The 15,662-nt window shown below is 42.0% G+C and overlaps 1 protein-coding gene across 5 annotated transcripts in view; it reads left to right on the forward strand.

The window, feature by feature from the left end:
• CHRDL1 (chordin like 1) overlaps positions 1–15,662 on the forward strand; it is a 112,787-nt gene that overhangs the window by 26,106 nt on the left and 71,019 nt on the right. For all 5 annotated transcript variants that reach the window (XM_032392776.1, XM_032392773.1, XM_032392777.1 and 2 more), the window contains exons 3-4: positions 4,152–4,264; positions 6,901–6,994. In XM_032392776.1, the coding sequence (XP_032248667.1) occupies positions 4,152–4,264; positions 6,901–6,994 (207 nt within the window). The remainder of the gene's footprint in view (positions 1–4,151; positions 4,265–6,900; positions 6,995–15,662) is intronic.

The raw sequence follows: 15,662 nt of genomic DNA on the forward strand, positions 1-15,662 counted from the left end.
TCCATGTAGAATGTGCCCTCTTTAATACCCATCACCAGGCTAACCCACCCCCTCACCCCTCTCCCCTCTGGAACCCTCAGTTTGTTTCTCAGAGTCCATAGTCTCTCATGGTTCGTCTCCCCCTCCGATTCCCCCCCCTTCATTTTTCCCTTCCTGCTATCTTCTTCCTTTTTTTTTTTTTTTTTAACACATAATGTATTATTTGTTTCAGAAGTACAGGTCTGTGATTCAACAGTCCTACACAATTCACCGTGCTCACCATAGCACATACCCTCCCCAATGTCTATCACCCAACCACCCCATCCCTCCCACCCCCCCTCAAATTCCAATCTCTAATTGTTCTTTGTAGAATATATAAATGTGATCAGCTTTTTTATATTGACCTTGTATTCTGTAATCTTGCTTAAATTCTCTTACTGTTTTTACTAACTCTAAATCGATTCTTTGGGATTTTTCTTGGTAGACAGTCATACCATCTATAAATATAACAGTTTTGTGTTTTATTCTCTAATATGTACGCCTTTTCCTTCTTTTTCTTACCTGATTCCACTGGCTAGGATCTTCAAAGTGGTGGAGCAGACATCCTTCCATAACTCCCCATCTTAGGGAGAAAGCATTGTCTTTTTCCATTAAGTATAATGTTAACTGTAGGTTTTTTTGAAGATGCCCTTAATTAAGTTGAGGAAGGTCTTTTTCTACTTTGCTGAGAGTTTCTGTCACAAATGGATATAGAATTTTGTCAAATGTTTTTTTTGGCATCTATTGTGATGATTACATGATTCTTCTTGTCCAGTTTATTGATATGGAGAATTATGTTGACTGAAATGTGAATGTTGAATTAGCCTTTAATTTTCAGGATAAATCCCACTTGCTCATAAAGTGTCATCCTTTTTATACATTGTTGGGTTTAATTTACTGGAATTTTATTGAGAATGTTTGTATCTATGTTCAGGAGGGATATTGGTCTATAGTTTTATTTTTATTCTTGTAATACCTTTAATCTTGTTTTCATGTCAGGGTCATGCCTACATCAATGATTTAGTTGGGAAGTAATCCCTCTTCTTCATTTTTTCTGAAATGTTTGGTAGAATGTTTGAGAGAATTCACCAGTGAAGCCATCTGGCCCTGGAGTTTTCTTTGTGACAAAATTTTTAACTACAAATTCAAGTTCTTTAAAAGATATAAGAGGGGCGCCTGGATGGCTTAGTCAGTTAAGCCTCTGACTCTTGATTTCAGCTCAGGTCGTGATCTCAGGATCCTGAGATCAAGCCTCGCATTGGGCTATGCACTCAGTGGGGAGTCTGCTTGAGATTCTTTCTCTCCCTCTACCCCTCCCCTTGCTCTCTTTCTCTCAAACAAATAAATCAAAAAAAAAACAAGATATAGGAATATTCAGGTTATCTATCTCTTATAGATTGAGCTTTGGTAATTTGTGTCATTCAAGGAATTAATCTGTTTCATCTAGGTTGCTAACTTAGGTGGCATTAAGTTATTCATAATATTCCTTTTTTAAATCCTTTTTTAGAATGCTCTCTGTTGTCCCTAATATTGGGAATTCTCATCTTCTCTCTTTTTATCTTTGCTAGTTTTGTAAGAAGTTTATCAATTTTATTGATTTTATTTAAAAAACAGATTTGGTCTCACTGATTTTTTCTGTTGATTTTCTGTCTTCGATTTCACCGACTTCTTTATTATTCCTTTCTTCTGTTTGCTTTTGGTTTATTTTCTCTACTTTTTCTAGTGTCTTGTTTTGAGACTTTTCTCCCTTTTTAATGTAGGTATTTTAGTGATATAAATTTCCCTTTAAGTACTTCTTTAGCCAAATCCCACTGATTTTGATATGCTGTGTTTTTATTTTCATTTAGTACAAACTATTTTTTAATTTCCCTTTTGATTTTTTTCTTCAACCCACAGGCTATTTGTAAGTTACCAGTATATTACAAGTGGTTGTCTCCTGCTGGAACTGTGTATAATGTTTTTCATATTTATACGTTTATGTTTTTATTTTGTTCTTTTTGGAACTTTGTGAATGTTTTCCAGTTTTCTACATTAAGTATGAATTACTTTTCTAAAAAGAAAATAATTAACATAAAATAATGCTCTACATTTTGCAGTACTTTACAATTTACAAAGAATTTCAATTAATCCTCCAAACTCTGCTTGAGAAACAGATAATCTACATTTCACAGGTGTTGAAAACTGAGATTGACAGTTTATTTTTTATTTTTATTTTTTATGTTTTAATTTTTTATCATTGTTTTGAGGGGGGAGGGACAGAGGGAGAGGAAGAGAGAGAATCTTAAGCAGACTCCACTCTGAGGGCAGAGCCCGATGTGGGGCTTGAGCCCACAACCCTGAGATCATGAACTGAGCTGAAATCAGGAGTCCAGTGCTTAACCGACTGAGCCACCCATGCACCCCTATTTTAAAATTTTTTTTAGATTGACAGTTTCAATGATTAGCTCAATGCCACACAGCTAGAATTGGTTAGAATTCAAACCCAGATTTTCTGACTCCCAGTTCATCGTTCTGAAGAAGTTGGAAATCAAGATTTGAAAAGTAAATTGGAATTTATCTTGCAGGTCGCTGGAAAAAATCACCGAGGGTCTTTGAAGCAGTGAGTGACTTGAGACAATGATCTCAGTGTAGTTTTAATCTGAATCTCTGATTACTAGTGAGGTTGAACATCTTTTCATGTTTGTTGCCTGTTTCCCATTTCTTCTTCCCTCAAATTGTTATTCATGTCCTGGATAAATAGATAATTTTTCTGTTGGGATTGGTTGGTATTTTACTTATTAATTTAAATGATGAGAAAAGGTTCCCGATTCTGATACTTCATTGGTTGGAAATATCTTCTCCCTTGGGGCACATGGGTGGCTCAGTCAGTTAAGTGTCTGCCTTCAGCTGAGGTCATGATCCCAGAGTCCTGGGACCGAGTCCCATGTTGGGCTCCCTGCTCAGTGGGAAGTCTGCTTCTCCCTCTGACGCTCCCCCCTCTCGTTCTCTCTCTTTCATTCTCTCTCTCAAATAAATAAATAAAATCTTTAAAAATATATATCTTCTCCCAGTTTCTTGCTTATCTGCCTTTTCTTTATTTTAAAATTTTGATCATCAGGGAAATGTATACTGGAGAGTGGGGGAAACTAATGTGTTTGCTACAAGAAGAGTCTAGTTTGCTTTGACCTTGTGTGATTGGGAAGCAGTGGATAGATGAGGATGGGATTCGAAGGCGAATCACATGGTTTGGAGATTCATTTATCAGTCGTTTGCTAATTGATTACATTTATTGGCCACGGTGTGCTAGACCATGTGATAAACAGAGAGTTCCGAATAAATGTTGCCTGATTTTGAGGGACTTTTACTTTGATGGAGACATAAGATGTGTAAAGGAATGCAAGTAACATAGTATGTGCTCAAGGAACTGTGGCACAAGATAAGCTGTGGTTATCAAAATTTCTGTTCATCAAAGGGGAAGGAGGCATTGCTTTTGAGTAAATTGGGAGTCGTTTACAGAAGAACAAGTCTGTAAGTTGAGGAGAGCAAGGACTGTGGGTATTTTTGCTCACCATTTTATTCCCAGCAGTCAGCAGAGTGCCTGACAAATAGTAAGTGCCCAAATATTTGTTTCATGATTGAATGATATTAGCACGCATGGGCAAAAACCATTTATAGGAACTTAACACAATGTGTTTAGTTCATTACTCCTACACCACCCCTGGGCAGCTCGGAGAAAGATAGATCAGCATTTCAGACCTTAGCTTGCATTTCCACAGCAAGGGAGCACAGCCTTTTCCAGAAGGACACACGACGTGCTCCCTTATCTTACCATTGTTAACAGAGCAGTCACCAAGACCTTGGCTTCACTCGGGCAAAGCTGGGTTTGACTCTCCTGTCAGTTACTTACTGGTTATATGACTTGATTTCCCTCATCTGTGAAGCAAGACTCACAGTGGTGTCTACCGTACTGGGTCATTGTAGGACCGAATAAGCGTAGCATGTGAAACACTGAGCCCGTAGTAGGTTCTGGAAACATTCCCTATGCCTCTGCTCTTGATGTAACACGAAAACAGATGGAAAGTGTGATTGCCTTTAGATTTGATGACTTTGTCTGTGGCGTCTAACAGGCATGTTCTCCATCTCCTTCCTCACAGATTCAGAGACATACTGTGTGTTTCAAGACAAGAAGTACAGAGTGGGCGAGAGATGGCATCCTTACCTGGAACCTTATGGGTTGGTTTACTGTGTCAACTGCATCTGCTCAGAGGTACAACGTGACACCCAGTTTGCTCCTCGGTGTGCAGAGGTGCTTCCAGTGCCCAGATGGCTGGGAAGCAGGGGTGGTGAAAGCCTAAGAGAAGATAGGAAGCAGCTTGTCAGGAGAAATAAATGTCTCCTGACTCTTTCCTCTTGTTGCTGTTTGGCTTGATTTTTTTGTGGGATCTCTAAGTATTTGCTATGGACAGATATTTATGGTCTCCTAGCCAAATGATGTGGGCCATGGTAGGAGAAGGTAGAATAGTTTGATAGTGGGAGTAGGGGAACAGAGCTCAAAGTAATGCCTGGATTATGGACAAAATCGTTTTTGAAGATCATTTTCAAGGCTGGCCTTTAGAGAAGAGATTAGGACAGATCATACAGCGGTTGATCGGGAGAGCGTATTTGATGTCTGGGCCAGTAGCAGTAATTAGGATTGAGGCTGCAGAACCTTGGCCTGTACCTGGTAATCATTACAGTTCTCTGGGCTTGGCCTTGACTCCTGACCAGACATCCAGAGGGGTGTTTAGACACCTTAAATGCCATCTTTGCAATAGGCAAAGCAGGTACTCTCATCTTCTTTCCGTGGCCTTGACCCAGGACCACAGCTGTGTTCCATCTTTCTGAATAAGCCTCTACCGTCTTATACTAGGCCTGGGCTTTTCAACCTCTGCTCTATTGGCATTCAGGGACAGATCATTCCTTGTTGTGGGGGCTGTCCGGAACATTGTAGGATGTTTACCAGCATCCCTGGCCTCGACCCACTAGACACCAATAGCACCAATTCCAGTTGTGACAACCGAAAAATGACCCGAGATGTGGTCCAGGTTGCTTGGGGAGCAAAACGACCCCTGGTGGAGAACCATTTGGGTAAGGAGGCCTCGTACCAGGACTTGAGAATGGAGAACTCCGAGCATATGGAAAGAATTTTCAAGACCAGCCTCTCGCTTGAGACCTCGTGGAAGAACTTGTAATTCCTCCTTAGTGCCAGGGTAGTATAGAAGCAGTCACTTGCCAGCCAGATTCTTTTGCCATTTAAGTAGAAATTGGGCTTTTAGAATTCTAAGCATGTGGAAACCTAACCTTGAGGCAGTAGGAAGTCATGTTAAGAGGCTCCTGGGCTCTGGAGTCAAGACAGACCGTGTTTCCGACCCTGGCTCTGCCGCCTGTAAGCTGTGTTACATTGGACAAGTTACCTGAACTCTCTGAGATCCCTTCCGCTTCTTTTTCTTTAAAATGGGATAATGATACTGTGTATTTCATAGGATTGTGGGAAGGATTAAATTCACTAATGGGTTTCAGTCACCTAAAACTGTGCTCGGTCACAGCCAACATTCAAGAGATGTTAACTGCTGTCAGCGTCCTCATCATCGCTGTCGTTATGGTTATTATTTTTATTCATCTGTTAACTCTAGAACAGAATTCAGTTGAAGGCATTAAGGAGGCATTGGTGTAGGCCTCAGCCAGAAGGAGTGGTTTCTGATGTGCTTTGGTGATTTCACTTCAAGATGATACCACCTGGCTCTGAGGAGCGTGACCCATAAGGAGGCTCTGTGGTGTTTCCAAATGCAACACTCCAAAAACGTATTCTAGAAAGTCCATGAGAAAAGAAAGAGGTTTATGGTAGGGTGATTCGGATTTGGGTAAAAGAAGCCTGCCTCTTTAAATGGCTAGGGCAGGTATTAAGTAGAGCATCTGGGTACTGATTAGCTTCCAAACCTCCTGGTATGACATGAATGTGTCAGATTCTTGACGCAACACATTGGAAATGGACAGCTAACCCTTGGAGGCTGAGCTTTGCCGCCTGCAGGGCAGTGAAAATGTTAATATGACCCCAGTGCCGACAGCTCCTAGTGCTAGGCATCTTCTCTTTCCCTGTCCTCTTTGTCACCCTCTTCCCCCACAAGAGCGTGATAGATACAAGTCACCCTTGCTTGGAAGGAATTATGGATGGAAATGCTAATGCAAAATTGATTTCCAAAGGCTTCCTTTGATCTAACAATGGTTGAGAGCTGTCAGAGCTAGGGGGTCCTGTAACTGTAAGTCGGGCAGGGACCCAGTCACCCCTGCCCAGGCATGCTAGGTAATCAGCTCAATTCCAAAGCTTAGCTTGTTTTCAGAAAGCTTATGACTGAAACAGGAAGTGAGGAGAGAAGTTCCCCCAGCCTGCTGGTCCAAGGCAGAGTTACATGGAATCCAGGACCCATGTGCCAGCAATGTCTCCTTGCCCAGGGGTGGCTAGCTGCTCAGGGGACCCATCGCTCATTATCCCTTCCCTCCCGTGGCATTGGGCAGGTGATCCTGTAATTAGACCAGGCTCCTGTCGATGTGAGCTGGAGCCGGAAATGGTGGAAACACCACAAAGGCAGGCCAGGAGGAGCCTTCCACAGTTGGCGGGAGGCTTTGAAAACCAGAGCAAGAGTGACCCGAGCTTTAGAAAAATATGCCAGTAAGCAATCAACCAACCCAGCAGAGGTGCCAGTGATGAGAAAAGGGAAGAAAATGCTGATTCCATTCAGCTACTTGGGAATGTGTCGTTCACTGTCTGGGTGAATCCCTGCATGACTGTTTGCCAAAGGGGCATGAGCGCAGGTGACCTTTGAGAGACCTCAATTTTTTTTTTCATGGTTGCCTCTTCTCTTCCAGAATGGGAATGTGCTCTGCAGCCGAGTCAGATGTCCAAGCCTCCATTGCCTGTCCCCTGTGCATATCCCTCATCTGTGCTGCCCGCGCTGCCCAGGTAAACCAGATCGCCTCTTTCTTTCCCAGCTGCGGCTCTCCTTCCTCCCACTTCCCCCCAACCCACTCCATCTGCCTAATTCCCCAGAAGGGAAACTTCCAGACAGAAATAACAATAGGACACTTTTAGGCAGCCCACGCTGGCCCCTAAATACTGTTTATAGCCCAAGCGGGGCACATTCTAGGCTCTAATAAGTTATTGGGTACCCAGTAACAGATTTTCATTGGGCTTTTAATCATATGAAGGTGGATGTCAGTTGGGGGAAGGGAATTGTGGCCCAGAGAGTTTGTGCCATAAACAGCCTCTTCCTGCCATGGGCACCAGGCACGTGTCTTAAGCAATTAGTGCTGGGATTGCATAAATCAAAGGAGCTGAACCAGTGAGGTTTATGACAGTATAAAGCTGCCTGCCCACTGAATTGTCACCTCCTCCAGACTGCACAGTTATTATGTACACATTGTTAAGAGCAAATCTAAGGGGAAGGCGGGCAGAGACTTTTTCACAAGGCTGTTAGGACGTCTACTTTGAGGGTTTGTGGCTAGGGTGTTTGTCTGAGGCAGGGGCTCACTCAGTGACATTTTGTTCACGTCTGACTGGGGCCTGGCTCCCACACCAGGGGCATACAAGCGTGGAATGATGAAGAGAATGCCTGTGGGCTGGACAGCAGTCCTAGGAAAAGCTAAGTGACTGCCTCAGGATCTAGGCAGTAGAAGCCTCGTAGTCTTGTAAGCTGATCCTGTTTCCCTCTAGGATGGAGGTTCTGGAGTCGGAGTCCATGGGTGGGCTTTATGGGGTCAGTGAACCCTTTAAAATTGTTTTGTTTTTGGTGTAACTATGTATACATGTAAATTCCTTTAGAGAGGATCCATAGCTTTATTGGTATTTGTAAAGGGGGTGTACATGACCCTAAAAACACGAAGAACCACTATTCTAGGGCATAGGTGGTGCTTTTTTTAAGTAGTAAGGAAACTTCAGAACTTAGAAGAGAGAAACCAAAAGTGTCCAGGCAGCAATGGTAGGAATGGGGCTAAGAATACGGTTCAGTGAAAATTCAGTTAACATTTCAGTTACAGGAATGGAGGTGTTTAATGGAGAAGAAGCCCCCAAACCATCTTGATCACTACCTTTGTGAACTATACTTTCCTGCATCAGTAAAGACACTCTGATGAACACCGGGGAGTCTTTCCCAGATGGCAGAAGATCATGTCATGTCACACGTTTATCATTTTGAATATTGGTGATGATAATATATGCTTCAAGGTGTGAGAGACTGACTTGGCGTAAGATCGACCTCAAAGTTGGCTTTTGGAATAAATCCCCAAATGAGGCTTACTATTTTTATATGCATTTCTTTGCTTCTTCTACTTAAACTGGATTACGAAGGAAGGATTTGGTAGATGGGAGAAAAATTTCTGGTTAAAAAGGCCAATCTGGAGATTTTTTCCACATCTTTTCCCCCGGAAGTCTCCAAAAGTGGTTTAATGCCATAGGAATTTATCTAAACTATGTAGACATTGTTCGTCCCTGGGAAGGAAGTTGAGGCATGACCCAGACATGAAGCACAGCGTAGAAAAGCGTAGAGTGCAATATGGCTATCACCTACCCCAGCTACAGAATAGGAAACAAGTATTGAGAAAAAGGGAAAGTATAAGCCAGCAGTTCCTTTGAGTGAAAAAGAAAGTGATAAAGGAATTGAGATCATAAATAGCAGAAAAGAGAAAATTGTCTTTAAGACTTAAAAAGCCCATTTTATGGAGTATAGAAATAAGCCATTAATTTTCTTTTCCTTCTTGTCCTTGCAGGTCACTTCCTTGTGAGTTCATTTTCCTTCTTGTTAACTATGACCTTTACCAGTTCTTTCTGTGAGCAGTGGTACCAAAGTTCCCTAATCCTTATATGCAAAAATGTCTTTATTCTGTCCTCATCCTTGAGTGATAATTTGGCTGGGCATAAAATTATAGGTGCATGCTTGTTTTCCCTTAGCACTTAGAAGAAACTAACAAGTAGTCTGTGGACTTCCTCCGTTTGTGGATAAGAAATCTACTGTTTGATTACAGTTCTTTTGTGGGTAACTTGTTTTCTCCTTCTTCTAGCTTTTAAGATTTCCTCTTTTTCTTTGGTGCACACGATGAAGTGTATCGATGTGTGATTTATTTTCATTTAGCCTGCTCAGTACATGATTTTTTTCAGCCAAAGGACTCAAATTTTTCTTCAGTTTTACTCATTGTTTTTCTGAAAATTACATCTTACCCTTCTTTTTTCTTCATTCTCAAAGTTGCCTTTGGCATATGTTTTTGCAGATCACTTAATTTATCTTCTGTCTCCCTGGTTTTTTTTTAAGATCGGTTTATTTTAGAAAGAGAGAGGGAGGGGGAGCATGGCAGGGAGGGGCAGAGGGAGAAGAGAAACTTAAGCAGACTCCGTGCTGAGTGTGGAGCTTGATACGGGGCTTGATCTCATGACCCTGAGATCATGACCTGAGCTGAAACCAAGCATCAGATGCTTAAGTGACTGCACCACACAGGTGCCCCTATCCTCCGTGTCTCTTAATGCCTCCTCTATTTTTTCCATCTTGGTACACTCCCTGTAATGATATATTACTTCAGTTCTGTCCTCCAATTCATGAATTCTTTCTCATGCCTCCTATTTAGGTCATCTGTTTGGTTCTGTTTGTTCTTTTATTTTCAGTAACTGTATTTCCTCCCAAGTTTTTGGATTATATTTTAAAGTATCTACATATCGCTGTTTTATAAGCTTGTGTTTCTTGGGATCTTATTATTTTCTTTATTTCTTTAAGGTATTGAAGTATTTATTTAGAGTCCATTTTAGACTGTTTCAATGTCTATATACTTTTCAGGTGTGAATTCTCACTTTTACTGGTTTCTTGACAGCTTTTCTTGGTTCTGAGTTTTCCCTTGTTTTCTAAAATCTTTGTTTAAAAGCTCATTGTCTGTGTGTAGGGGGGTTTCTCTTGCATATGCCCTTCCTTCCTGGGGAAAATGTTGTTCCAGGCCATGTAGGTCACTTCGCTCTTAACCGGGTCATATACTAGTGTCTCAGCTTGGGCTCCCTCATGTCTGGATGGTCGATTTCTACCTCTGTTTTCTTGTACGGTGCTAGTCTCTGATAATGATCTTGGACTGGGACCTCAGCTGCAGCTGCCTACCTTGGGCAAGCAGTCCATTTGAGGGCAGGAACCACCTCAGGTGGGCAGAGCTATGTCAGCCCCTGTTTACGTGTGAGGAGTGTGGCCCTAGTCGCCACCTTTACATGAGAAGCCACTCAGAGGCCATAGTTCTTGCCCAGCTGTCTGCATCCAGTCCCAGGCGCCAGTGGACCATATATGGCTTTTGGCCCCCATTTATCACTATACTTTTCCTTCTGTGTTTTATTCCCCAAGGAGTCTCCTTTTGCTTCTGAGCCTGATTTTGGCAGTTTTAAAGTCATATTTATTTATTTACTCACTCACCCATGTGTTTATTTATATCTTTTTTATATAACTGAGTTTTCCATTTCATCCCTCACTCGTTGGTGGGAAAAGAGCAAGGAGTTCTCACATGTGCTCCCCCTGCCATATTGAACTGGAATGCAGACCAGCTATTCTTTCTGTTGAAGAGAAAACAAGAGTAAACAGGTTTAAACCTTCAACCGTAGCAGAGAAGAATGGAGTTTGGTAAAAGGATGAACTTTGGGACACAGTGGCTGTTCAGTCCTAGTATCAAGGACTAAAGAGAATTTTAGTCTCCGTACGGCATATTTCTGTGAGTAAAAACATACCCTCCCATCTGAGATAGAGTTGTCACAGTTCTGCTCTGAGACCAGGCAATGGCTGGGATGACGCCTCTGTATTCCTTCCACCCCAGTGGTTATTAGGCATGAGGAAACTCATGCCTTCAGGGCCACCGGAATGTTTGGTCAAAGGAAGGGGCTCTGATTTTCTGTCTTAACCCAATGGAAGGCACCATGATGAAAATGTCCTCATTTAAAAATAGGAGATTTATAGCCAAGACGATGAGCGGGTTCTGTATCAAAAAGAAAAAACAAACAAGGAAGCCATATACCCAAGGTGTGGGCTCTAGATACTTTCCTGTAGCAGTGTTGACTTCAGGGAGCATTCACATGGATAGAGATTGATTCAGTGAGAGGATCCTGTGGGACATGCCATTGGCGGAGACAGAGGAGCCGTGACCCCCCCATTTAGTTCTGTGTTTCCCCTGTTTCTTGCTCTCTAAACTCCCCACCCCGGAAACTTCCAAAGTTTCTACTCGTATTAGAGGTGGTCTCCTGCAGCTCCTGCTGAACCGTGGCAATCAAAGTTTGCAGACTGCTTTTCCAGAATTACCAGAGAGAAATCCATACTGATTCCCATTAAGAAAAAATGAAGATTTATTCATCAGTACTTTCTCAAGTGTCCATGGCAGAGGTCACGTCTCGGTCCCATAGAACAGGGTGCTCTACAGGGCCCAAAGAGGCTGGTGCTACGTGGAGGTTAGAACATTCTTAATGGCAAAGTCAAGACTGCACAGAAGTCAGAAGGGTCACTAAATCCATCCCAGTCTATGAGCAGGACTCTCTATAGTTGTGATAATGGGAGATTTATAGGAATGAAATTCCATATCTTCTCTTTTGGGGAAGTGGAGTGGTAAAGAGGGGAGGAGAAGACTCATAGTGACCAGGAGCCTAAATCATGATGTTACCTAAGATTTTTTTTTAAGTAGGCTCCACACCCAGCATGGAACCCAACATGGGGCTCAAACTCATGACCTTGAGATCAAGACCTGAGCTGAAATCAAGAGTCGGATGCTCAGCCGACCGAGCCAACTAGGTGCCCCTACCTAAGATTTTTTTAACGGCCATTCTTAATGAATTTGCTACTCAGAATTCACAAATTTGTGTTCCTTTGGGGGGTATTCCGGCATTCTTGGATCATTAAAGAGCTATTATAAAATTGCCAAAATATCTGATTTGATCTCTTACCAGCAACTTAATCTACAGCATTTCCTTTTGGCTAGGTGTGAACAAATTTAGTTCTATGAAATGGTCTTAAGGGATAGTGATTGTGTGGTTTTGCCGAGAGGCACCCCTCACCACAGTCTTTTAAATTCAAGGGAGGTTAAAGAAATGACCTCTCCAGTGAGGCACCCTAGTCTGTGTGTTCCTGTAAGGAGAAACTAGAAGTTCAATGCCATTTGTCTCTTGACAGTAATTGGGTTGTGAGCTAGCTGGCATATACACACATTTCTGCTCTAATACGATATAATGCATTTCTTCATTTTAAAGAAACTTTTTGTAAGTTTTTATTAAAATTTCAGTTAGTTAACACACGGTGTAATATTAGTTTCAGGTGTAGAATTTAGCGGTTCAACACTTCCATACAACACCCAATGGCCATCACAAGTGCTCTCCTTCATCCTCACCACCTGTTTCACCCATTCCCCCACCCACCTCCCCTCTGGTGACCACCAGTTTGTTCCCTAGAGTTAAGAGTCTGTTTCTTGGTCTTCCTCTCTTCCCTTCCCTGCCATGTTTGTTTTGTTTCTTAAATTCCACATATGAGTGAAATCATATGGTATTTGTCTTTCTCTGACTAACTTATTTTGCTTAGCATAATATTCTCTAGCTCCATCCACATTGTTGCAAATGGAAAGATTTCATTTTTTTTATGGCCGAGTAATAGTCCATGATATATATATATATATCCCATCTTCTTTATCCATCCATCAGTTGATGGCCATTTGGGCTCTTTCTATAGTTCAGCTATTGTTGATAGTGCGGCTATAAACATCAGTGTGCATGTATCCCTTCAGATCTGTATTTTTGCATCCTTTGGGTAAATACCTAGTAGTGCAATTGCTGGATGATAGGGTAGTTCTATTTTTAGCTTTTTGAGGAAACTTCATACTGTTTTCCAGAGTGGCTGTGATATATTCATTTCTGAAAATCCTCATATTCTGCAAAATTATACACTGAAAAATAACAAGGCTTAAGGAACAAACAAGATTGGAGAACATAACTTGAAACTTAACATAATTTTGTAACCGGAGGACTAACAAAAGAACTATACTAATAAAGGGGCATTTGGGTGACTCAGTCAGTTAAGCATCTGCCTTCAGCTCAGGTCATGGTCCCAAGGTCCTGGGATGGAGTCCTGAGTCAGGTTCCCTGCTCAGTGGGGAGCCTGCTTCTCCCTCTGCCCCAACCCCCACTCGTGCTCTCTCTCACTCTGCACTCTCTCTCTAAAATAAATAATAAATAAAATCTTTTTAAAAAAGAACTATACTAATAAAGGACTAGCCTGATTTAAAAAGGCACCTTAGATTTCTAATAAATAAAAGAAAATTACAGTAAGTATAGACTTCACCTTTTAAAATAGTGACACTAGCTTGAGGGAAGAGGGACTAGGGAAGGGTTGAAGCTGCTGAGTTGTAGAGACAAGAGGAAAATGCCCAGAGATCAGAGAGAATCGTGTTATAAGCACTTACAAGGCAGAGCATATGGCCAAACCGAGCCAAGACGGAGAATGTGGGGTGAATGGGAATTGGAGAGAGTACTGTATTTTTTCATAGTTTGCTGATTTCAGCTGTGTTCACATACTTGGCCTTCAGCTGCTGTCCCTCAATGGTGCAATGTATTAATGTGCTAGGAAAACTCATGCAAGAACCAATGCAGTTTCTAATTTATGCCAATAGCATTCTCTTTTCTACCACTTGCATCCAAACTAGTTAGGATTACACGAATCTATACCACAGTGGAAATAGCCTCTATAAGATGAGGTAGATTTACGGCATTTAGCCTTTGACAATTTCCAGTGACAGTTGCCAGTCACTCGATCACTCTGATTCTGTTGTTTGGTCTTTAATCGCTGACCTATGTGCATGTTGTGTTCCCATTCCTGTTCTATGACTCTGTGGCCATGTCTGTGACTTCCACTGTTACAACAGTCAAGTAAACAGGCCTGCTTTGCTCCCTCTGGTGTTTTTTTTTTTTTTTAAAGCAAAAGTTCAAGGGGGGATTTCTTTAATTTCTATTGTGGTAAAGTACATATAACCTAACATTTCTGATTTTAGAGTGTATGCCTCCGTGGCATTAAGAACATTCACAATGTTGTGCAACCATCACCACTAATGTAGTTCCTGAAATTTTTCACCACCCCAAAAGGAAACCCTGTGCCCATTAAACCCTCAGTATTCCCCCCCTGCACCAGCCCCCGGTTACCACTAATCTGCTTTCTGTTTCTATGGATCTGCCCTCTTCCGGACATTTCACGTAAATGGAATCACACGGTATGTGGCCTTTTGCATTTGGCTTCTTTCACTCAGCATAATGTTTCCAAGATTTATTCATGGTGTAGCACGTATCTGTACTTCATCCTTTTTCAGGGCTACATAATGTTCCAGTGTATGGATCTGCCACAGTTTGTTTATTCATTCAGTAGCTCAGGGACATTTGGGTTGTTTCCACCTTTTGGCTGTTGTGAATAACACTGCTGTGAACATTCCTCCACAGGTTTTTCTGTGGCACGTGTTTTCAGTTATTTGGGGTATATACCCAGGAGTGGGATTTCTGAGTCGTGTGGAAATTATGCGTGAAACTGACTGAGGAATCTCGTCCAGATTTTAGAGCCACCCCATCTTCTTTTGGTTCATCTCTTTGAGTAACTGCTGATGGCCATCCTTATGGCTGCTGAGTGCTGCTCTTGCCATCATCTGTGTCTGATCGCCATTGCTCTCTCTTCTCTCTCTCTTTTTTAAAGATTTTATTTATTTGAGAGAGAGAGAGTACGAGTGGGGGAAGGGGCAGAGGGAGAAGGAGAAGCAGGCTCCTTGCTGTGCAGGGAGCCCCACTCAGGGCTTGATCCCAGGACCCTGGGATCACGACCTGAGCCCAAGGCAGACTCTTAACTAACTGAGCCACCCAGGCGCCCTTCTCTCTTCTTTTGTTCTTTTCTGAATTTTCTATTCACCTACCCCTTTGATTTTATTGAAAAAGGTCAATTCCTTTTAAACAGTAAAGTAACAGCCAACTGTGATACTCTTTTTCCTTTACCAAGACTATGATAATGATAGTATGCAGGGTGATCAGTAGGGCCCATTTCCTTGCCTGCAAAAGACTGATGTGTTTTCAAAAAACTCTTTCTGGCTCCAGAGCTATCCAAAACCCTGAGGATTCTAGAATATTAGTCTCCAGATAGCAGGAGTTCTCACTTTATTATTATTATTGTTAGTATTCTTACACCGATTGTTGAGAGGTATCCACAGAGATATTCACTGTTGATCACTAGCCCCTCCATGTCTACACTATCTCTCCTACATCTTAGACCCTTTCACTGTCTTCCACACTTTATTGCTATTCTTTTCCTCATACACTTGGTCCTTGAACACTGTACAAAGGAAACAGTGGGGTACCTGAGTGGCTCAGTCAGTTAAGGCCCCGACTCTTGATTACGGTTCAGGTCACGATCACAGGGTTGTGAGATTGAGCCCTGCGTTGGGCTCTGCGTTCAGTGCAGAGTCTGCTTGTCCATCTCCCTCTGCTCCTCCCCCCCATTCCCACTCTCTCTCTCTCTCAAATAAATAAATAAATAGAAAAAGAATGTGATTTCCTGTTAGCATGTTAGAAGCTCTTATGTCATGTAAGAACAAGACTTTTAGGAAAACTTCGCCTTTGC

The sequence above is a fragment of the Phoca vitulina genome, unplaced genomic scaffold (assembly GCF_004348235.1).
Source record: "Phoca vitulina isolate PV1807 unplaced genomic scaffold, GSC_HSeal_1.0 scaffold69, whole genome shotgun sequence".
NCBI classification, from domain to species: domain Eukaryota; kingdom Metazoa; phylum Chordata; class Mammalia; order Carnivora; family Phocidae; genus Phoca; species Phoca vitulina.